This window comes from Anticarsia gemmatalis, chromosome 6 (assembly GCF_050436995.1).
Source record: "Anticarsia gemmatalis isolate Benzon Research Colony breed Stoneville strain chromosome 6, ilAntGemm2 primary, whole genome shotgun sequence".
Lineage (NCBI taxonomy): Eukaryota > Metazoa > Arthropoda > Insecta > Lepidoptera > Erebidae > Anticarsia > Anticarsia gemmatalis.
Genome location: NC_134750.1, coordinates 6,839,671 through 6,863,354, shown reverse-complemented (window position 1 = coordinate 6,863,354; position 23,684 = coordinate 6,839,671). Strand labels below are relative to the sequence as shown.

Below are 23,684 nucleotides of genomic sequence, written 5' to 3'. Positions count from 1 at the left end.
AGTCTTAGGCAACGAATATTCTTAACACTGTTATTTTATTGTGGCTCTGCTGCTGGTAGGAGAAGAATTTTTTATCTGTATAAAATTATAGATCGAAATGAAGTTGAAGATCGACTTTAGTATGTATTATCTGTGGATGAGCCTGTCGACCCAAGACGAAAAAGCTACGAATATCTTTTTTACGAAAAATCAATTTATTCAATACTTATCCTTGTTTTGAAATGTGAAATCATATCGTGTAATTGACATTGTACCAGACTTGATCAAAAATGGGTACGAACGGTAACGGACGCCGTGGAGGAGCCAAAATACCAGATGTTCGCCGCCCCATGGAAGAAGGAGATTGTGTTAACGACATGGAGAGCCCCGAACTCGACTTTATTTACGACGACTGTGACACACAAGCTAACGAAATAGCTGAACTATACAGCTACACCGAACATCCTGAGTATCAGCTAAATGTCAAAGCTTTCGAGGATATTATGGAAGAGTTCAACTATCCACCAAGTTGGCAGAGATTGACTAATAAACAGCAACGCACAGTAATTATGAAATTACTGGAACACTTGGACGTAGCAGTCAGTGAAATACGTATGCGTGCAACTCGCTGCATTCTGTATCTAGCCCAGGGTTGCTGGGCGGAGATGCAATCTGATGCCGAGCAAGCACACTGGGCTCGCGTTAATGTTATGAAATTGTACGATATGGGCACCTTCTCAGCTTTCGTTGAATTACTGAATCTCGAAATAGTACGCAGCAGTTCTGCCATAGCTTCCAGAAAGCTTGCAGAATCACTAGCTGACTCAACTAACTTGAGAGTTATTCTGTCTGTTCTCTATCTTATTACAGAATATATGAGAACCGAAAAAGATAATGCAGAGTCAGAATTTTCACATTTAGTTAAAAACTTTAAAGAAGAGCTTGGAACACCATTTGGTGACGAATTACTGCCTGTCAAATTACTCAGTATGGTTACACATCTTTGTGCAGGCACAACTCCACATTTTCCAATGAAGAAAGTACTTTTATTATTATGGAAAGTGCTACTTGTGTATTTGGGAGGTTCTAAAGAGCTAAAAGTAAGAAAAGCTAGGCTTCGCGAAAAATATGGACTGCCACCTATATCTGAAGACACAATAGAAATAATAAAAGGTATGAGAGCCAGTTCTCCTCCGCCTAGTGCTGCGGACATGATAGAGAACCAAAACCCAGGACAAAGAAAACTTAAAGAGAATGAGAGAGCCCTGCGAAGACAGACATTTATGAAACAAACATCTTTGGATGAATCTGATGAGCAAATTTTTGTTGATAAAGAGGAAACAGGCAATGGTTCAGAAGACTACTCAATGGAATTGCAGACTATACTCAGTGACAATGCACAATCAGAGAACAATCCCAATTGTCCATATTACATGTATTTCAAACAGTTTGATAGTCCTCCACCACCACCTCCGCTGCCCCGGAGCCTGCCATGGCAATCAAAAGTGAGACAAAAAGACATTGATATGTTTCTGGACAATGTCAGAACTAAGTTTGTGGGATACTCTCTGCCTGGTGACAGGCAAACTACAGCAGGCCTACCACAGCCCATACATGAAGGAATTGACATATTGAAAAAGCATATGTACACTAGCCTCTCTGAAATCCAGGTAGAGAGAGAAATTGAAATAGCTCGTAGTCCTCTTACTAAAGGTGAAAAAGATGTGGAAGAAACTGAAGCTGAAGTATTATTCAGAGCAATGCTTCCAAATTTACCACAGTATATGATAGCATTATTGAAAATACTGTTAGCAGCAGCACCCACCTCCACAGCTAAAACATATTCTATCAATATTATGGCTGACTTACTACCTGAAGAAATGCCCATGACAGTCTTACAATCTTTGAAACTGGGTATTGATGTGAATAGACACAAAGAGATTATTGTTAAAGCAGTAACAGGCATATTGCTGCTGCTGTTAAAACATTTCAAACTCAATCATGTTTATCAATTTGAATTTATGTCACAGCATTTGGTTTATGCTAACTGTATGCCATTGGTTTTGAAGTTTTTCAATCAAAATATTCTGTCATATGTAGGAGCAAAAAATACTATTCCTATTTTTGATTTCCCAGCATGTGTTATTGGAGAACAGCCTGAGCTTACTAAGGAGTGTCTGGATATTGGAGATTCATCAGTCCCATATTCTTGGAGAAATGTGTTTTCATGTATTAATTTGTTAAGAATATTGAACAAATTGACTAAATGGAAGAATGCCAGGATAATGATGCTTGTTGTTTTCAAAAGTGCACCAATCTTGAAGCGCACACTAAAAGTGAGACATGCTTTGATGCAGTTTTATGTATTAAAGTTATTGAAAATGCAAACGAAGTACTTGGGCCGCCAATGGAGGAAAACAAACATGAAAACAATTAGTGCTATATATTCTAAAGTTCGTCATCGATTGAATGATGATTGGGCATTTGGAAATGATGTTGATGCAAGACCCTGGGACTTTCAAGATGAGGAATGTGCCCTGCGTATGAGTGTTGACCGCTTCAATCACAGGAGATATGGCACTAGTGGAGGACAGGATATTGATTTGACTCCACTGGAAACTGACATCAATAGTGTGTTAGAAGTTAATATTGAACTTGATGACGAATTCAAAGAAAATTATGAGTTGTGGTTAGAACAAGAAGTATACAACAATGAAATTAATTGGGATGTATTATTGACAGCATGAAATATTATAGTTCTTATTCATGTGAACATCATTGAAATTTTGTACAGTTAGTTTATGTATGTTTTTAAATATCTCTTTTATTAATTTCATTCAGAATAGTTTTATTAATTACTGAAAACATTGTATCTTTCTGAAACCATTTTCTTATAAATTTGTTTAATTTCTTAATTAAGTTACACTAGTATTTTGTATTAACTAAAATTAAATTATGACAGAGTCAGTTATATTTAAAGTAACTCTCATTAATATAATGTGTAGAAATAAAAGTAAATTATCATTATATTATTTTAGTGTAATTAGAAATGGGAGTGTGTATCTGTTACACTACATTTACGTATGTTATTGTAGTAAATGTAAGAATTTAAAGCTTGTGGACAATGAACTGTAAATGAATCATGTATTTAGCTGAATACCTACCTATCATTTTAAAACTGAACTGAACTGACCATACACTTATTTTGATTTATAAAATACATAAAATATACCCATACCTTATAGTTCATGAAGTAGTTGCATTTGTTAATGTTTTGGTATTTTAACAAGCTTAGATATAAATTCTTAATAAATAGCAACATTTTAATAAAATTTTAATGGAGCTACACATTTTTATTTTTTATTTGCCAAATTCTACCCTTATGTTACCCAGGGTAACATAGACTGACAAACAAATAAAATATCTATCAATTACTATTTTATTCTTTAGGTTTGTTGTCTTTAATATTTTGCAAAAAAGTTCGAAGGATCAATGATTATAGGAGGTCTCTAACACAAGGAAATTCAGTTAATTTATAAATTCTTGATCATGGATTGCTCATGCTTTCAACTTCGCATATTAATTATCGGATCGCATACGGCACGTGTTTATCAATCAGAGCGCGTTAGTACAGCCCTGCGTGCCCTATGCACGGTTCTATTTTATTTCGTATAACTGTAATTCGATTCGAACCAAACCCCGGCACTACGAGGTAGGTACCTAGTTAGTTATATAATAATTAAAAACAGGTAAATAAGAAATACCGGTTGTCCTACTACATGAAAAGTGCTTACCTATTGTAATTAATTTAACTAAGTATGCTCAGTGCTCACTTTTATACGCAGTGTCAGACGTCTACTACCTTGCCAACTTTCGCAGTTCTCCGTCTACTGTTCCGGTGACTATGGTATGATGAAAATAATAAGAAACCTGTTGAAAGTCCGTCCAACACTGATATGTTAGGGAAATAAGTACTTAAAACTGAAAAAAATGAAATACTTAAATAGATATGCCGACGGGATAACAACGCCGGAACGGATACCGTAGCAATCTTGCTTCTAATTTAATACTGCTGAAAGGATTTTTAATGAGTTGTATCTAGGTATGTAAAGAAGTTAAAAAACAAAAAAATGCTTTATCAATTCGAATTACTTAATTTTTTTGGTCCCCTGATAATTGGTCCTCCACGACAGTTCCTTGAGCAGCACATGCCCCCACTACTAAATATAAGCGGCCATATTATCGAAAACATGAATTTACTAAAAAAAACATTTCATTTCACCGATCAATAAATAAACCACCAATCTTAATCGGTTTACCAGTTGCGGATAAAAAGGTTCCTAATGGTGAGGCAATGTGGTTTGTTCTCACGTCAAACGTCGCTGATATGACATCCGAACATTTGTAATACAACAATGGATCCTTTCACCCCTCACAGCTATAGAGCAGCGGGAGGCGGGATGGGGTGCTTTATAATCGTAGCTCCGGCTTAATTTAGTATTTTTGGCGTATTATTGGGCGGAGTAACGAGTAGGTACCTATCTACCTATGTAGGTGGTTACGTAGGTAGGTATATCTACCTATTAAAAAAACAGCTTTAGCTTAGATACTCATAATAGGTAATTTCGTAAGCAGATAACTAGTGCTAGAGCGAACTGTAAATTGTAGAGAACAAAGAGAATCTAGAGAGTTATATTTCTATCTTTGAACAGTAACATTTTACCCAAAACCTGCCCAGGTCGTGTAAAATTTCAATCCTAAAATCAAATCAAATTAACAAAACAAATAAGTAGGTATCTATTTATGTATTTGAATTAACTTATCTTTAGGGCACCGTGAGTGAAACCAGGAGCTATGACTAGTCTGTAGGCATAACGTTGGTTGGTAACAGTTATACCCAAGTACCTAGGTACTTAAGATAAATATCTCAGCTTCGACGCTTGTCTCCAAACTATTTTCCGCTTTATAACTCGAATAATATTTTCGTTCAACATGTTCTGCAGTGTGACATTCATTTCTCTCGAGTAGATCAAGTCATACATAATTCAAAATGTTCTACAAAATATTTTTGTGTCTTGTATTAAGCAATGTAGTGTTCTGTAAAATGTTTGAAAGTGAACTAAATATTAATGATATTCTCCGTTCAGATCTGATGCCAACATATTTTATGGCAGATAACGAAAATCAAAACTTGAATAATTCTGTAAGCAAGAGTGTGGGACTGTCGTCAAATGGATCTATTGATGCTGCTCTATCGACATTGACTTATCACAGGTATTGAACAATAGATGTAAATAAGTTAAAAAGTAAGATTTTATCTACTAGAAAGTTCGACATAGGCAGGTGCCTATGTAGAAATAAGTGAGAGTAAGTAGAATGATGCTTAATAATGTATACTTAATACCTACTTAAAACTTTTTCTTTCCAATAATATTTGCTCCTAAAAATAAGTTAATAACATAAATGTACCTGATTGTCTGTAACGTAGTTTAAAATAATTTTAGAAAAATGATGAACGAATATCATTGCCGAAACTACATCGCTGAACAAATTTTAGAAGAAATGGGCAAAGGTGTTTTACAGAACAGACTGGGAAAGCCTTTTAACGACATAAAGGACAACGTGCTCACGCGGAGACAAGACGTACGGAACAATGTTATGTTTGACGTCGGCTCTGCTAACTATCAGGAGTGGCTAGCCAAGTAAGAACAATTTTCTATTTTTCGGAAATGTTATCTCTAAGATTCTAGACCTACATTTTTCTATTTCGGAGGATTGATTGTCTGTTGATTAAGTCTGTTAATAAAATACTACGAATGACAAAAGAGTAACCTAATAAATAAAAAATATTCCCCAAATACCCAGGGTAGCAGCTCTCAACGATGTGTACAATGCTGCTGCTAACACAAATGCTGTGGTATCCAACACTTCAATGCCGGGAGTTGCACCACAAATACCTTCTGCGTCATCACCATCTCTGCAGACTAGAGAAGGCTACGAGGTTTACGAAGGAGGGGAAGGATTGTCGGGTTACGCCAACCACGACGTTTCGGCGCATGATACAGCTAAGTATAGTAAGGATATTAATAAACCCGCGTCTTGTTGCGGAGGTTTACATGAATAAAGATGAACAAATGTGTTGTGCGGGTGGTTTGTTACAGTCTTGATTACGATTTATGATTGGTACTACGAGTAAGTAGTTAGGTGTAGCTAACGCTCTCAATATCACCGGAATGTATATTATAACTCAGGATACCTTAGATATTCAGATTAGGATACAGCAGAGTTGATATGAGGTATCAAAAAAGTGGTTTACAATTTTAGAGTGCCCCTAATAACTCTATATTGACATTACCGAACTTACTGGTGCTTCTAACTTCTTATATCTCTGCTAACGTTTCTACCGTACGATCTACTTCAAAACAAGTGATATTACTCCGTATTCCTTACCTTAATGTATAATTTGTAGGTGGTGGTTACGAGTACTCGATGCCACCCCCTCCGCCGCCATTGTATCATCACCCGTCGGCTCAGAGTCATCACATCGTGGAAGAATACACGGTGGAACGAGACAGTCACAGCTTGGGACTCGCCGATTTGTTCGACATATCGCTCACTGGCATCGCCTTTCTATCATTTGGCATGTTTATTCTACAAGTTCTGATGTGTATTACCATGGTAAGTGCCCGTTGTTAATTTCATTCTTCCATTTGACCACAAGATGTTTCAAACCTCCCCAATTCTTAGGCTGCACTTTCTCAAGTGATACTTAGTGTATTTAATAGGTTATACAGACTATACAAAATAGTGCAAAAAGTCCACATACATAGACTACTTTATTTACTGATTGATATTGTTGACATATAGGTATAAGATCATATCATCAATATAGGTAATAAAAATGTAATCTTGCAAAAAAGGTCAGGTGCTTAGTACTCATAACCGGAGGTCTCGTATGACAAGATGTTTAGATCAATGTAAGGGAAGTTTGAAAGGACCAGTAATACCCAGTGGCGCTCTTGGGTCTCTGCCTACCCCAATGGGAAAGAAGCGTGATTATGTATGTATATTATATTATATGTACTGATTGTTCTTTAGTACAGATAAACTCTTTTCTACTTATTAGAATCCTCAACAACCTCAAGTGATGCAAATGGTGGATAACGGCGGGGACACGGTCAATGTGGACGAGGTGTTTCGTTTCAAGCGAGATTCAGAAGAGCCCCGTACATCTATCCCTGGAGTAAATAAGCTGGCTAAATATGCACTGTTGGCCCTTCGACCACGGTCCACTCCGTGTCTCTACCGGGCCTTGTGTGTTGGCAATCGGAAGGCGAGGGAGTTACGTGATAGCAACTGGTATTGGTTACCAGTGTGGCAGTAAGTATTGTATTATTTCTTAGATTTTCTTTTAAAAGATTAAGGACTACTTTCACGGCATATGGATGTGTCTGATAGCGTCTCTTATAAATAAACTGACGCAAGTGTATAAAAAAATCGGTAAATATTCCGCTAGCTAGGCTAACTGATACTTAATCTAAAATGGTAAGACTGGGCGTTAGTTTTCCCAGATGTAGATAGCTCGAAATTTTATGTATTATAGAAAAAACAGACTCAGAAGAAATAGTTTTCTGTATTCTTATTGCGGACCATATGGTAGAACTACTGTAAAATCTAGAAGTTATACTTATTTGACGCACATAGAATGTTAATTAAGAAAAAAGTTGCTTCTGTAAGCGATTGCCTCTCGTAAATCAGTTTGTAATGGTTATAGCAACAATTATTTATATAATTACATAGATCATGTAAGTGTAGATAGACAATAAACCTAATACAAGTTACATGTATGTAGTTATGTACTCGTTTATTAGCATTATTAACTGGAAATATATATTTACCAGCGCGGGCGTGGCGTGGACACGAGGCCGAGCTCTCGGCGCGCTGCGGGCAGCAGCACTGGGGCTGGGCGGCGCCGATTGTGACGTACATTACCCACTCGCACACTGTACTACCATCACTAATTGAATAGTAAAACAGCAATGTATTCTCATATATATTACTTTGAATGATTAATTTACTTATTTATTTGTATACAGACTAAATGACAATGGTGTCCGCCAGTCTATGGCGCCGTAGAGGTGGTCTATGACATATTTTTACATTTAGTTATACTTTGTAGCTAATGTGTTTGCAAAGATCTTCAATTTTTTTTATAGTGGTATACCTCTCTTTGAAGAAAAATTGCTCCTTTTTCTTAAGTATACAAACAGGTAACTGAAAAGCGTCAATTGCTTAAATCTCTACATAGGTTACTATTTTGCTTTCTACTCATCTTAAATTTTGAGATCATATTTTCTAGATTATTCTTACTAAAAAACGTGACGTTATTAAATCGTTTATATCATCATGTTATATTTTCTGCTGAATCGCCCGTCGGCTTTTGCCAACATACGCATTGATAGTATAGTTTGTTATAACTGCTTCACTCGACAAATACAACTTACTTCTAAAAATATAAATGAAACACAAAAACATGCGATAATACTTTTTATTTATTGCTTAATGTATTGCTGATTATAATATTTATGGTTCTAAACTATTCAATTCTGAAATATCTAACCGACTATTTACATTTATTTACAATGGACGATGTATTATTACGTACATATTTAATTAAGCACTATTTTATGATTTTCAAAATACATGGCAATATATTGTTTCATTTTATTTTACAATCAGTTTATTTGCTTGGTGAATTTATAAGAAAGGCTAGTGTTAATACCGAGTTTCGCCGATAAAGCCAGGCATAAAACTTAAACCTTTCGATCGCAAGTAATTTGTCCAGAGTTTATTCTGAAATGTCCACTTATATTAATAATTGTTAGATGCGTATCAATCTTTAATTTCTCAATTAATAAATACTGTTGGTACTAGATTTCATTTGGCCACAAAACAACATTTTTGTAAAGTTAAATTATAAAACGTGCAAATATGGTAGTTGACATGAATTTTAAATAGCTACCTAATAAATATATCTCAATGAACGAAATGACATGTTGTAACGAAATTTTAATATTTAACGCTACAACTACCTTCATGTATGTTTTATATGCGTATGAGAACGAAATATTCATGTGTGTAATATTTGACACCTCTGATATAGGCCTACACGTGACGGAGTGACGAAAGTAGCAAGTAAGTAATTATGTACAGTTCGCGCGGCTATCAAAATACTTAGCACCCTAAACGTTACGAAAATAGAACATTCGTAGTTATTCGTAATGTGATGTGATAATATTCTGAAAGGAAATAACAAACAGCACATAAAAATCAAAATTGTTTAAGTATGTGCTATTGCAAATGTAAGATAACTGACAGACTCAAAGGCTAGCTTAACTATTTCAATAGTAATTATAACGTATTTTCAAGATTAAATTTATGGTGGAGAAGATGGCAATGTTACCGGTGTAAAAACACAACTAAGAGGCGTGTAAGCATACGGATTTAGCAAAGAATACGCTGGTGGTGTGTGACCGAATATTTGTCCAGGAAACAATCCTTGGCGCTGAGCTATTTTCAATCGAGATGTTAGCTGCTTCTTCCATTTCGTTCGTCGATTTTGAAACCATGTTTTTATCTGTACCTCGGTCAACCCCAAAGCTTTAGATAACTCCATCCTCTTTGATACGCTGAGATACTTGTCGATTTTGAACTCTGCTTCTAATCGTTCTAGTTGCTTAGCACTGTAAGCTTGTCGCGGCTTTCGTTCTGGCCCTGCCCGTCGCGGTCTTCTACTATTCTTGTCATCTATAACAAGAAAATTTGAAAGTTTAGTAAATTCCTTGTTACTTACAACATTTCTTGTTTGCCTGTGAATAAAAATGGCAGAATCATCGTTTTCGAAATTTAAATCCCTTCACAATCTCTACTTACGAAGTAGCTGCTCTCGCTAAAACAAATACGTCGTAAAGTTTTTTCGAATACTAATCGGAATTATCACGGGCTCTTGTTAAGTGGCTATAAACACAATCAGTATGTTTGCGCTGCGCCTGCGCAGTTTGACATCTCGCGTGTCAACATCGCATTGTGGCTGGTGTATGCGATGCTCGTGTTAACCGACTGCTAACTATTTACGTAAGCGTTTTACGATCATACTAGTTTTTCAGGGCGTGTACATAATATACCTATAGGTTATTAGTTATTATAGAAGTACCTGTATCATATTTTATTTGCTCTATCTCAAGTTTCTTAAGTCTCATTTGTAAAAAAATATCATATTATAAAATCTGTAGGAAACAAATCTTCTAGCTCACGCTTTATTGTTTTTTTGTTGCTATGTTTTATCATAAAAACTTATTTGCATTTTTGTCTGTAATCATAATACATATAAGAATTGTTCAAAAAAGCACCACTTAGACAGAACTTTTGGTAGAAGTCAGTCTAGTATCTAATGATAGTCGATAAAAGTAAAAGAATAAATATTTGCCAATCTAAAATCGTAAAGACCCATCAAAAGCGTTTTTTATTCTGTAACTTAATATCCACGCATTGAAATCAGAAGAATCAGAATCAGAAAAAAAAAATTACAAACAAGAACGTCCTTTCAGTTTTTCATAAAATATGATAAAAATGTTGACCATGACTATTTCTCGGTATGTATTCCATTGAACGGTGGTGTAAACTACGTTTCTGGATATAGTTCGATTACAAGAGGGGCTGCGTTAAGGCGATGGGCAAACACGAGAGCTTTGTTGGTAATTATCGTCGCGGCAGCTGTTTGCCGACACCTCGGTGCGAAGTCGCGACCACCGACCGACGGCTGGCGACATTTCGACGAATGTGCCCTCGGACTAATCGCGCGAACCATAACGCTGTGTGTACCCAACCTGTTGGACATTACAATTAGTTAGAAAGGTCAACACGCCGTGTTTAGCACCACGTCTTCAAAGATTCGATACTTGAGTCTGCTGCTGAATTTAACACGAATTCACAGATTTACAAATTAATATATTCTTTATTGCCCGTTTCCGTTGTACATATCGGTATACATCGCAAATATCTGCGCATTGTCGATTTGTACACATGTGATAATTTTGTGAAAACCTGATAATCGTTCAATTTGCATCTATGTCAGGATTCACGAGTCAGATTTTTATAAAGAAATAAATTGAAATCTAGACTCCCGTTATAGAGGCCATGGCATTGTTATAATGAGGATATAGTGATGATGTGTACATTACGTTTCAGAGAGCTGAGAAGCTAAAGATCTTCTTTAATGGGATAAATTATTTCAATACAAATCTGATGCTCAATTAAAACGTATGTTTTATGGTCACAACATTTTTACATAAGTTGGCGTATATCTAAATTACTTGGTTCCAACATTTTTTAGCATTTCAAATTCGTTTTGTAATCGATACCTTTTCAAATAAATGAAGTAAATATTACATATATACAGAAATTTATATATGTAATAAATTGCTGTATATATTTATCATATAGCCCCATTATACCAAGGTTGAGTCGTGATTTTTCAATGATCAATGCTGCATGTTAAAGAATGTAAACTGTCAACGTGGTTGCTTGTGTCACATTGAGTTGACATAGAAAGTTTGTACTCGGATCGGACCCCCGGGCTATTCCCGGACGTTACACACTCACACTAATTTTATAGCCACTGAAATTCCTTCGCTGCCGAACTAACAAATGTGACAAATCTGTTGATAAATATGGTGCCTCTTGTATGTAATTTTTTTATGGCATGGAAAGTGATTCATCGCCATGGTCATTGATTCGAGGATAAGTAAGTAGTTATAAACCGCTTTGTTTATTGTTTTAATGTTTAAAAGATGTAAACCGAAATTTATTGGCTTTTTAATTATCTCCTGTTGTTTAAAGGTATATTTAAAACTCCCTATTTAAATATCATAGCATTTAGAATAAACATTGACATAAAGAACAAGAAGAATAAAACCTTTTTCCACGCAAAATCTGACACAAATTATTAAAATAAGTCCAAAAATGAAAAGATTATGTAAGCACGAATTACATACGTTTTGATGTATTTTCTTATTTTATACCTAAATCATAACTTTAACTGTACTTTGTAAACAATTTTTTTTCAGACTTAGAAGATTTAAATGTTTTACCGACGGTGACGACAACGACGCACTCCGTCGCCGTCGGGGTATTTTTCCCAGAAAAGGAAAACTTGTCCTAGCGTATGCATACGATGTGCTGCCTCTTGGGTTTCAAGTTTCAAGTAGGATACATGAAATAGGTTTTTTTATAGAGAAATTAAATTATTCTCTCTTCCTCTTGTTTTGTACCTCTGGTGTGCTGCGTTTTGGCAAAAGTGTTTCCTGCTTTCAATAAATTCTAAATTTATTGTATAAAAAGAAATTGGACTATATTTAAGTGCAAAAACCGATTATTCGTTTATAAGTTAAATAAATAAATATCATTGGACAACTCACACACGGTCATCTGATTCTAACTTCCAAACCACCAAACGGTATATTCCCGTTGTCCACCCCCTGCTTGTCCACCCCGGGTGGACAGTGACACAAATCTTTTAAAAAATTCTCGGTGTCCACCCCTGGGGGACAGTGAGAATTAATTTTAAATTATTCCCGCTGGCCACCCCGGGTGGACAAAGACACGAGTTTCATATTACTACTCTCGATGTTCACCGCAGGTGGACAAAGCCACTGCTTAAATAAACATTCTCAATGTCCACGCTTGATGGAATTGGGTGTAAAAAAATAATTAAGTAGGTATATAGTTTAATCATATTATCAACATCTTTTACTTTTGCAATCTACACAAATAATTATCACAATAGGTATTAATCAAAGTCACAGAAAAATCTTTACATCCTCATCCTTTCTAGAAATAAATCAATATTGAAGTCCCCATTGACAAGTCCTATTCGCATGTCGTGAATAAAATGATCACTTAAAATATATTTTTTTACGTTTATTGTTATAACTTATACCTTGGTTTAATAAGTGCCGCAACTTAGGGTCAATCAACATTATATGGGAAAACACACCATAGATAGTGTACCTACTTCTATTTACCCTAGAGATGTTGATAATATGATTAAACTATGTACCTACTTAATTAATTTTGTTATAATTATTTACACCCAATTCCAGCAAGCGTGGACATTGAAAATGTTTATTTAAGCAGTGGCTTTGTCCACCTGCGGTGAACATCGAGAGTAGTAATATGAAACTAGTGTCTTTGTCGACCCGGGGTGGCCAGCGGGAATAATTTAAAATTAATTCTCACTGTCCCCCAGGGGTGGACACCGAGAACTTTTTAAAAGATTTGTGTCACTGTCCACCCGGGGTGGACAACGGGAATATACCATTCCAAACTAGGCAGAGCTTGTACTATGGTAATCAAATGACTGATAACCATACTTATATACTTCTAAATACATTCTTATATAAATAAAATTACATCCAGGCTCAGAACCAATATTCGTGCTCATCGCAGAAAGATTTGTCCCGGGTGGGATTCGAGCCATGCCTTGTCTTTAACGGGAAAAAACGTAGGTACATAACTTTGATCTTGTATTGTTGTTGCTGAGAAAATCTTCAGCCCACAGGAGTCTTATTGCTGATACAGAAATATTTTATTTAATATAATTTCCTTTTCAAAAGGTGTGTAAATTTTTTGCATTGGCACTTATTATATTTTATTTTACTGTTTGGTTGGGATAAAATTTGTCCCTCTATAAGGAAAGAAACAACGTGACCGGCTGAAATTGACAAAATAGGTTCGTTTTTCGTTATTTCCAATTTGCACGTTGGTATAATCCCAAAACTTGTCTAGTTTATTCCTCTAGGTGTTTTAAACAATATGATTTTTTTGCTATAATATATAATAATAAAAAAACTAACTATACAGTTGTACAATGTACCTAGTAAAAAGGTTCTTTAATCCTGATTTGATACTAACATGGCTACATTGCTGAAATGATAATAAAATGAAGTAAGTAAGTAATCAACCCTTATATTTATTTGTTAAAGGAATAGATACGAGAACTAAACAGATAACAATTAGATAGAACACGTTAGTGTTGGACGATTGCGTGCAAATGATGCGTGCGAAGTATCACACCGGACGATGCTGACACGCGATTGTGGCACGCATGTTACGGATTATATTATTATGTGCTCGTGGGGCGTCACGGTAATTGGGGTTTTAAGTATATTTTGTTATAGTATCTTTCCTATATTATATTTAAGACTAAAATTGTGATTTATGAATACCGTTACATAGTTTTTCAGTAATTGTATTATAAGGCTTGGTTTTTCACCAGATTCTAAACGATTCAGTAAAGCGGTATTAATTTAGTTTTAATTTAGCAAATGGAATTTAAAGGATTTCTTCATAGGTATTAGATAATTTGGAAAAGCCGCGCTGAGGTAATTGCACAAATTTCAGCGCGGTTTTAGTCTGTCTAATAATAATATAGGTTAACAATTTTAAACTGTCGCGACTTGTACACATAATATTATAATGTAACGGGTCTTAATCGCGATTGAAAATTAAAGGTTAGAACACCTTATAATATGTTCACCCGACGTTTCGATCGCATTACAACGACCGTGGTCACGAGCTGACCACGGTCGTTGTAATTTAATTTTGAATCGCGATTAAGACCCGTTACATTATAATATTCAATAATATAGGTTATCTAACATAGTGTCGATAATTTCATGAAAAGATCTGTAGAATATCCTGTTACTCGACAAATCCGCATACGACTTCTAGGGGTTCTACACTACTAACAATGATTTAAGTTGCGGAAAATGGAGAGCTGGTTTTCACAAAATTTATAACTTTAGACAAAAGTAAGATATTTTTCCGGCCTTCGAGACCCAATAATAAAAACCAAAGTCAAGCAGAAGCCTGTAAAAATAATAAAGTAACACATACCGTACAGTGAGGCAGAGGGTTGATGTGTGGCGAGCCAATGCGCGTACGCATGACCAGCGAGCAGTCCCGCATCACTCAGCGCACTTAACTCAGGACACGTTGATGTTGATGATACTGGTATACAAAAAGAAAATTTTATAAAATCTTTCCCTTATAATCATAAACACACTATAAACATATTTTAGTTAAAGAACTACTATAATATGTTTTCTCTTTTTCAATTCGCTAAGGAGTGAAAAAAACAAAACTCTTTATAAGTCTTTCATAATTTTTTATGAATAAGAGGGTTTATCTACTATTTACGTTATAAAGATCACTGTAAGCTTTCGGGGCACTAATGTTTATTAAGTATGATTCAAATCCGTAAAAAATAAATATAATGATAAAAAACACATTTTTACAAGATCTTTTTACATTGATTAATTTCTTATGTGGGTCAGTAAATTTTGGTTAATTTATGGATATCATTATGTTAAATGAATGAACGAGATAACAGTTCGGAAAATGCTGTAAAACGGGGTCTTTTGTAAAATGGTATTTACAGACTACATCCTTATTTATTTATGGCAATTAAAAAAGTTAGTAGGTAAGCAATAAGATAGTCTTTGATTTTTGGAGTTCAGATAGTAGATATTTATATTTACCTACTTATTTATCGGAAATACATACAAAGTCTTAAAATTCTTTAAGAAATTCTTTTCAAGTAATCTTTATAATGCTCAGCGGTAACTTTTGATGGTTATAAAATTAAATGGAACCTTCAGCATTTCGCCAAAGTTGAATACCGAGAAATCTCATTTGCAGGATCTGTTTTATTCGAATTTTATAATTGTTATAAGATATCATGATTATGATTGTTAATTTGAGGAACAATCTGTCTGTAAGTAGGAATGATATTTATTGTGAAAAACTGAAGGCTGCCTTATTTAGGTCCGTCTAAACTTTTATAGTGAAAAGGGTCAGTTTATTTCATCAATGAAGATATTCATTATTGGTTAGGATCTTTGTAATTGTCATGATAACAATAAGCTAGTACTTGTTAACTGTTTTAACTTACCATTGTGTTCATCAGCAGCTTCTTCAAAGGCGTCGCTATCATCTTGTGAATTACTCACAACTGGGGAACTACTATTTTTATTATTACCTAATATACTATCTATAAGAAACGTCTTACTTTTACCGTTTATAATACTATTAACTGCCTCTTTTGTGTTATTGTGAGATGCTTCACTGTTCGCGCAAAGATTTCTAATATTATCCAACGTCTTTGTAGGAAATATCACACGGTTAGGCTCATAAAAGTGTATTTTATCAGCATTTAGTAACGGATTTATAACATTTTTAATATTTTTGTTTTCATGCACTCTATTAACTGAATGATCACTGTTCTCACAAATGTCTATAGTTTCGTTTTCGCTATCGTATTCCGTTTCAGATTCACAATCGTAATTTGAATATTTCCCGGTTCCACACAGCACACTCGTCGATTCAGTATTGGTGACGCACTCATTTTCACAAGTACTCGAAATGTCGTCCATCGTGTCCGTAGTTCTTGTAACTGGTTTCTTTATAAGTTCATCTTTTAATAATATAATCACTCTTAAATATTTAGTTATTCACTATGTTAGTTGATGTTCTCACTTCATATAACAATCAACCGTTCACCGAAGAGATGAAAGGTGAGACTAAATATCTTGGCTTAGAGTTCGTCGGAAACTGATAATTGCATCTGAAAATAGGTGGTGCCAAGAGTTGGTCCGCGGCGGCTGTAGGTATGAACGAGATGAGATCCTCTAACGCTACTGGCTGATTGTTTGTTGGAGGGGATAGCGCCATCTTAAGTAGGAGGGGCCTCAATAACCGCCTGTGAAAATTCACACCTTTCTTTTATTTGATAACACGTTATGTCAGAGCTCTTTAGTTCACAAAGGATCTCTAAAAGCTTATGATGAGGAGAGGATCCAATTTCTACCGGTTATTGTTTGATTAATGTCGCAGATTTAAGTGATTTATTGTAAACGATCCACGTGCTTAATGCGTTGCGGTAAAGGGCAAACTTGAGATGATTTTTTAGGGAAATATTATGTTTGAGTAGTTTTTAATAGAAAGATTACCTTTTTATCTCTTTGTACTTTTACTTTTTATGTTTTGTTTGAGAAAGTTTTCAATTACTTTATTGTTTTTTTCGTTCTTGACATATTTTGTCAGAGGTATAAGATTAGGATTTTCTTTTTATAAATTAATTTCATGGAGCTTGAAGAGTGTCTTTTGACTGAGTTTAATTTGCGGCATAATGTTGAAATGAAAGAACTTAAGGGCAGTAAATATTTTCGGCAGCGGCTTACTACTTAGTAACATGAGTTTTTATTCAAATAGGATGCAATTGCAATTATTGATAAATATTGGAAATGGAAAGAAATACCTATATCATGATTTTAGCGTGACTCAACGTCCATTTTAAAGCGATCCTAAACAAGTATTAAATAGTTAGGAGATAGAAAAAAATTAACGCTCTTAAGCGGTTTTTCTGAAACTCAAATATATTTTCAGCAAATTCATAACATTATTTATTTCATATCTGTGTCATAAGTACCTAAATCTTGGAATACATATTTTAAACGTCGAAATGTTGTAAATCCTGAACTACTTACTAGTTTCGGAAATGCGCTTAATAAAACAATGAAATACATGCCATTAGTTTACCTATGAATTTATGGTAATTACAGATAATATACTCACTATTTGCTATATATATAAAAGTATAGTAAACGAAAGACGAATACTATATTTATGTAATAAATACAGTCTTTTTGAGTTGAAAATGTTGACATATTTTTTATTTCTATTTGACATTGTTTAACATTAGAGAATCGGTCAAGGGATAGTCAAGAAAGTTTAATTTAAACGTCATTTTCTTAATAATATGATTCTTCAATTTGACATGCAGCTTTCAAAGTTTTGGAAAAGCTATTTCAATGTTGCAAGAATTTGTGAGTCGCTAAAATAAATGATGTGCCCATAAACGTCAACCACGTATTTAAAACAAATATAACTTAAGTACTGTGCTTATCATTTGTGCTACATTTTTTGTATAATTACAGTAGTCCCTCTCTATTCTCCTCCAAGAAAATAATACAGTCAGTCATTCTCTTTCTGTAGAGCGCACTCTCTGCATGAATCTTTGAAACAATAAACCCACGACCTAACGAAGAAGAGAGCAAAAGTTCACTGCCGTATGATTAGAGGAAAACCTCCCCAAGTTGAGGACGTTTCCTCCACACTTACAATTTCCACCGCCAGATGTCCCTGTTTCTTGTTGCTTGATTATCGATAGATGGCGTTACTGTTGTGAAAAACCCTTTGGTTGTATTCTCAGTAGTCGAAGCTACAAGCTTATTATTTATCAATCAGCAGATGTCTCTGTCGTACTTTTATTTTAAATTATTCTAGTATTTGAAAGTTCATTCACAGGTCTTTAGCTTTTATCGTGTTGTAAATAATACTTCAATACTTGTTTTTTTTTAACCTCATGGCTGCTCGATGTTAAAGAATTTAATCAAAGAATCTTTTTTATTTTATGACTTTTAAGAATGTAGGTAGGTCTGTACATAATTCAGGAATTGTAGAAATTGATTTAAAAATGTAATAGAAGCTTGGAAAAGAGATTTTAAAAGATAATATGAGTTACAGTTGGTCAAAAGTCAGCTATTTGCTGTGGTTCCGATTTTTAAAAATATTGGATAAAATATGTTTTTTAACTCTATAAGTTTATACCAACTGATAGACTTAAAAAACATATTTTATCCAATCGACGTATCTAAACATTATCTGATCGTTGAAACTCCATAATCATTACTTAACGTCAAGGCAAGCTTTAATAACCTGTTTTTGACTAATAGCAATGTTTTTCACCATAAAGGGCGTCGTACAAAAACGTTTGGTAGTAACTCAACCCGTAAAAGGGTAGACCGCGAGTGAAGCCACGAAGCGGAAAACTAGTCGTTAGCATAATGTAGATATTTACTGAGTGAACGAACTTTTGTTTTTGTTTGGAATCGCTTATGATGCTTTCATCCGCTTTGTAGAAATATTTACACATCGCGTTCAAACTTGCAACTGTAGATAAGAGCTGTCTGACATCGCAAAAACTGTTAAGATAACAAATACAAATGGAAAGACTAGACATGCGATATCTAATTTAGAACAATAAAACTGTTCAGCGCACTAAAAATGTTTAAGTTCGAATTCTCTCTTTGTGTAGACATACCTATAGTTTCTGAAAATTCTGAATATGTGAATATTATTGTTATATCTGTATTTTGTGATCCGTCGCTATATTATTATTACTAGTCTTTAAACATTCGAAATTAAATCAGAGGTATATTCACATGTACCTTAATATCATGGATATACATATTTTTTTCTCAAAGAACCAAACCATATGTTTCGTCTCCCGCCTACGTAATACAGTTGTTCGGATATTATGTGGTGTAATAATACATTTTTCTTTGATATTCATACTGTCCTTCAAAGGTAAGCTATAGGTATACCTTCAATAGTTTCCCCGATATCCCTAAGCCTATCTTCCATATTGGTCGGGTAGTTTCCGCCTAAAAATAGCACCACCCTATCTCTTCCCTTAAATGTCGTACAAGGCCACTTAGGGGGGGCTGTAGTGTCCACCTGTTTGCTTACTAATTATACAAGCATGTGAGCTTGCCTACTGGGGTGAATTTGGCATGCTATATGTAGCTATGTCCGTGCAACAAGGGCTTGGACCTTTCCCAAAGTAAGAGATTCTCAGAACTACACTAACTTTGTAAAAAGTACGACTAATGATTCCAGTTCTGTGTTTAAAATCTCAGTATCGCTGTTGAAAATTGAAAAGCTTTACTCATATAGTAAATGTAATAAAAGCCAGTTCGTAATCTGTTTGCAAAAAACGTTTCCCGATTTCCTCATTCATTATATCGCGAAGAAGTAAACAACATTCAAATTTCGCATATTTTTTTCTTATTATATTAATAATGGCATAGAATTTGACTGAGTGCCAGATACGTCGATAAGCCAATTAAAAAAAGGTAGAGAACAATATCTACTTTATTTCTGTGTCAAATGGCAGGAACAAAAGAGTCGAGAGTGATCTTTAATTGAACTGTTTTCCTTTAGGAATAGGGAATCCCAAAAATGACAATGACAAATGTATTTGCGCTTGTGTCGATTTATTTTTATTTGTTATTAAGTCTTGCGTAGCGGGTAACCGTTCTGTAGTCGTTACAGGAAAACAATGTCGGTGAATATTTTTAATATACAAACGAGCGGTATTATAAAAATATATTGTAGAGTATCATCTATTGAATGAACGACTGAATGTGCGCATCCAAAATGTGATTTGGTAACAATAAACACTAAAGAAAAACGTTTCCGTCCCTACTCCGAATGACATTCTAAATATGTTTCCTCACTTTACAAGGGGCTTAAACATATATTTTGGTGTATTTTTGCGGGTTATGTGATCCGCAGCCATTTGTATCCCACAAGATAACCTGACGAACATCACGGTGTGAATGTGATTTAAGTGAGAGGACTCGGGATCCGTTTTCATTTTTGTCACTGATAACATGTCAGGCCGCGTTACCTTTTAATACAACGGATACGATTTCAGACGTCTTTCGTGGCTTTATGAACAGTCACGATAATAATTATGTTTACCTACTTATACTGTTGAACTTTTGGATAATTAATTACTGCTTTTAATAGCCAGTTATTGTGATAAATTAAAATTTTAAAATATAGACACTTTATGCTCGTGACTCCACTATTTTTCGTCTCTCTTTCCTGTATGAATCAATTAATACTTGTTTTCGTATTGTTTCCGTGAAAACAGGAAGTGTTTTATTAATCGCTAGAGAAGATAAATAAAAATATTAATGTTGTATACTGAATAGTGTTCAGTAATATTAAATTTTCTGTTGATTTTAGAGATTGGTACTCTCAGCTATTAACATATTATTATGTAGGTACCTAAAAATTTAATTACGTTTAACGCTTAGGTCAGACAGAAAACATTAAGTACATAAAAGTCTCAGTCTATTATTACTCTCGCAATCTTTCGGATGAAGTAATAATATTATCAGATAAATATAATGCCATCATAATCTGGGTATTGTAAATTAACGTTTGCATTTATATTTGCAAACAATAATATCATGCAAGATTAACGAGCGAAGTTTTGACAGTCAAATCTATTAATCCCTAAGAAATGCGAAATAAAAACAAGCAATAACATTTGAAACCAACAAAAATAAAAGAAGAAAAAAGACCATTAACATTCATAGATATGAAACGATTTGAATGTTTGATATGAAATGTAAGCGACTAACCAGTACTTAGTATTCTAGTAATCTAAAAAATCGCTACTTATAATAAAATTAAAATAAGATATACTAGTATATGTCTCACTATATTTATTATTCCAAAGCACCAGTTAATTTAATTGTTTTACCCCCGGTTTCTAAGTACATTTAGCGGTAGTTTATCTATTCAATAGCGTTTTTTTTGTATGAGTTTTAACGCTATTGAATAGATAAACTGCCGCTAAATGTACCTCACCTCAGAGGTTAGAGATTGATCTAGAGCACAAAGGTATGTTACTGAGAAAATAAGGAAATATTTTGCTTTCGTTATACGGCACGCAATTTTATAGGAAGGTGTCGTGATTCTTGATTGTTGGAAAGCGTGAAACTTATGTGAAAATGTCACTTAAATCACTCAGGGTTTTAGAGTCGACATATATGCAGTTATACTTATGCATTACATTCTAATTTCCCTCCATATGGTGCACAAACTTGGTAATAAACGACTTATCAAAAGTTCCACGCGTGCGGTTACTGAACCAAACACCAAGCCTCATATTGTTATCAGAATATACGTATTACATGTATAATACCCGGATGTGTTCCTTCGTATAGAAATGTAGCGTAAAATAATTGACAATCGTGAGAATTATCACATATTTAACAAATATGTAGCGATTTCACGAACAAAAATACTTATAAGTTTGCTTTCGGTTACATGTGACTAACAAAGTAAAATGACGAAATGTACCTACATTTCGTCATTTTACAATAATACACCTGTATTATTTGTTTATAATACACCTGTATTATAAACAGCTCTGACCACACCATCGGGTTTAACAGGCTTCATGTTATGTATGTATGCATGTAAATAAGACGCGAAATGGTTACTGCCATAAAAAAGTAGAAATTTGTAAAATTACTGTTAATTTTGTTTTCATTTTAAAATACACTAAACTAACAAACAAGAATTTTGACACGTAATTTTAAAAGCAAAACATTACAAGTACTAAAATATTCGTTTCTGTTCAAAACATACAAAACAAACGTTTGATATAAACCAAGCTCGCAGTAGCAAACATTTTTATAGCAAGCGTCGCGTGACAAGGGTCTCATTGTCATCGTATTGGACATGCTTTGAATCACTGTACGACGTACGTATCTGTCTATTGAACTAACTTTACCGCACCGAGATATTGTTGATACCGTGTTCTGCTATTAATAGTGCCTTACACATTTAGTGCGAAGATACCTGTGTATTTCAACTGTATATTTAAGTAGGACGTAAGAGATATTACGCACTGTCGATAGAAATGAAACGCCAAACAAATTTATAAATAAATGTTAATATATAGTCCTCATCCACCTGGACAATTTACGTATTACTAATTTTGCGAATAGTTTTTTGGTAAGTTGCGACTGTCGACAGTGCGTATTAGTTCTTATAGAGTTTATCCCTTTTAACAGATAGCGGGTTGAGTTTACGCTGAACTGAGATAAACCGTTTAGTTTCAAGTTCAATTAAGATAAGCCAAGCACCCTAGTGCAGCGGCAGAAAATAAAAATGCACGGCTATTCTGGAAACTTTCATGGAGTATATGCGCGGATATTGTGTTTTTCGTTATAAAAGCTATCCTGCAGGTTACTGTCTGTGTTTAGGCTAAGGTATTATCTGTTTATTATCAGTAAATAATAAGCATCAGATTTTGAACAAACAAAAAAGTTTCGGATCGTAAAAAATGAGATAAATTGGTCTCTGCGTAACCTAGTAGAAAATAGTCGTGATTGTAAGTAAATATGTATAGATTTTGTGCAATTAAAGTAAGTATCTATAACAAAAACTAGTTGGATATAAAAAAAACTATAAGTAAATAGTATTAAAAGTCGAGTTCTTTGTTGTCTGTCAAAAACTTGAGAGCTTTGGCCACTTACCTACTCGTATTTGAAACTGTGTGACAACCACTACACGAAAGAGGCAATTATCAACCTAATGCTTGACACTTACGAGTATGTGTAATCTTATACTTCAGAGAGAGTAAAACATGTTAATAGTACGTTAATTTTGTATTCTAAGTATCAATATATCACGTGCTTTCGTCAATTTGAGTAATTTGCCTCTTATTACCTGCCACCTCGGAGGAACCTTGAATATTTTGTACATAATTGATAGCAATTTTTGTTTAAAAACTTCCGAGATTGATTAAATTTAATATTCTGACTCTTTTTAGTAATTTTACTGTTACTTGTGTATACATTTAGTATAAAATTTATTGCTAACTGATAGTGCTTCCTTGAAATTTATTGGTTTTTGATAAAAAATGCTTATGTTTGATCCAATTTCTTCAATCTATTTAAAAACCTTGAAAGATTTAAAATAGATTTTCAATTTTT

At 34.2% G+C, this 23,684-nt stretch overlaps 3 protein-coding genes across 3 annotated transcripts; 2 read left to right on the top strand and 1 right to left on the bottom strand.

The window, feature by feature from the left end:
- Nucleotides 1–133: 133 nt before the first annotated feature.
- On the top strand, nucleotides 134–3,317 carry Strip (striatin interacting protein). The gene has a single exon (XM_076115477.1). It carries the CDS (start codon nucleotides 270–272, stop codon nucleotides 2,724–2,726), a length of 2,457 nt encoding a protein of 818 aa, XP_075971592.1. The 5' UTR covers nucleotides 134–269; the 3' UTR covers nucleotides 2,727–3,317.
- A 1,697-nt stretch (nucleotides 3,318–5,014) lies between these two features.
- Nucleotides 5,015–8,214, top strand: LOC142973915 (uncharacterized). Its single transcript, XM_076115950.1, has 6 exons — nucleotides 5,015–5,253; nucleotides 5,484–5,681; nucleotides 5,845–6,053; nucleotides 6,449–6,657; nucleotides 7,106–7,359; nucleotides 7,881–8,214. The coding sequence occupies exons 1-6, from the start codon at nucleotides 5,030–5,032 to the stop codon at nucleotides 8,002–8,004; spliced, it is 1,218 nt and encodes a 405-aa protein (XP_075972065.1). The 5' UTR covers nucleotides 5,015–5,029; the 3' UTR covers nucleotides 8,005–8,214.
- Nucleotides 8,215–8,518: 304 nt separating this feature from the next.
- On the bottom strand, nucleotides 8,519–16,688 carry LOC142973881 (uncharacterized). The gene is made up of 3 exons (XM_076115905.1): nucleotides 15,992–16,688; nucleotides 14,935–15,048; nucleotides 8,519–9,786 (listed from the first exon to the last, which is right to left on the bottom strand). Exons 1-3 carry the CDS (start codon nucleotides 16,470–16,472, stop codon nucleotides 9,416–9,418), a joined length of 966 nt encoding a protein of 321 aa, XP_075972020.1. The 5' UTR covers nucleotides 16,473–16,688; the 3' UTR covers nucleotides 8,519–9,415.
- Nucleotides 16,689–23,684: the final 6,996 nt, after the last annotated feature.

Bases quoted from the DNA above. Each gene is read 5' to 3' on its own strand.
- Strip (XM_076115477.1), top strand. From the start codon at position 270: ATGGGTACGAACGGTAACGGACGCCGTGGAGGAGCCAAAATACCAGAT.
- LOC142973915 (XM_076115950.1), top strand. From the start codon at position 5,030: ATGTTCTACAAAATATTTTTGTGTCTTGTATTAAGCAATGTAGTGTTC. The intron at 6,054-6,448 runs GTAAGGATATTA...TATAATTTGTAG, and splicing joins GCATGATACAGCTAAGTATA to GTGGTGGTTACGAGTACTCG. The intron at 7,360-7,880 runs GTAAGTATTGTA...TATATTTACCAG, and splicing joins TATTGGTTACCAGTGTGGCA to CGCGGGCGTGGCGTGGACAC.
- LOC142973881 (XM_076115905.1), bottom strand. From the start codon at position 16,472: ATGGACGACATTTCGAGTACTTGTGAAAATGAGTGCGTCACCAATACT. The intron at 15,049-15,991 runs GTAAGTTAAAAC...TTTGTATACCAG, and splicing joins AGCTGCTGATGAACACAATG to TATCATCAACATCAACGTGT. The intron at 9,787-14,934 runs GTATGTGTTACT...TTCTTGTTATAG, and splicing joins ACCCTCTGCCTCACTGTACG to ATGACAAGAATAGTAGAAGA.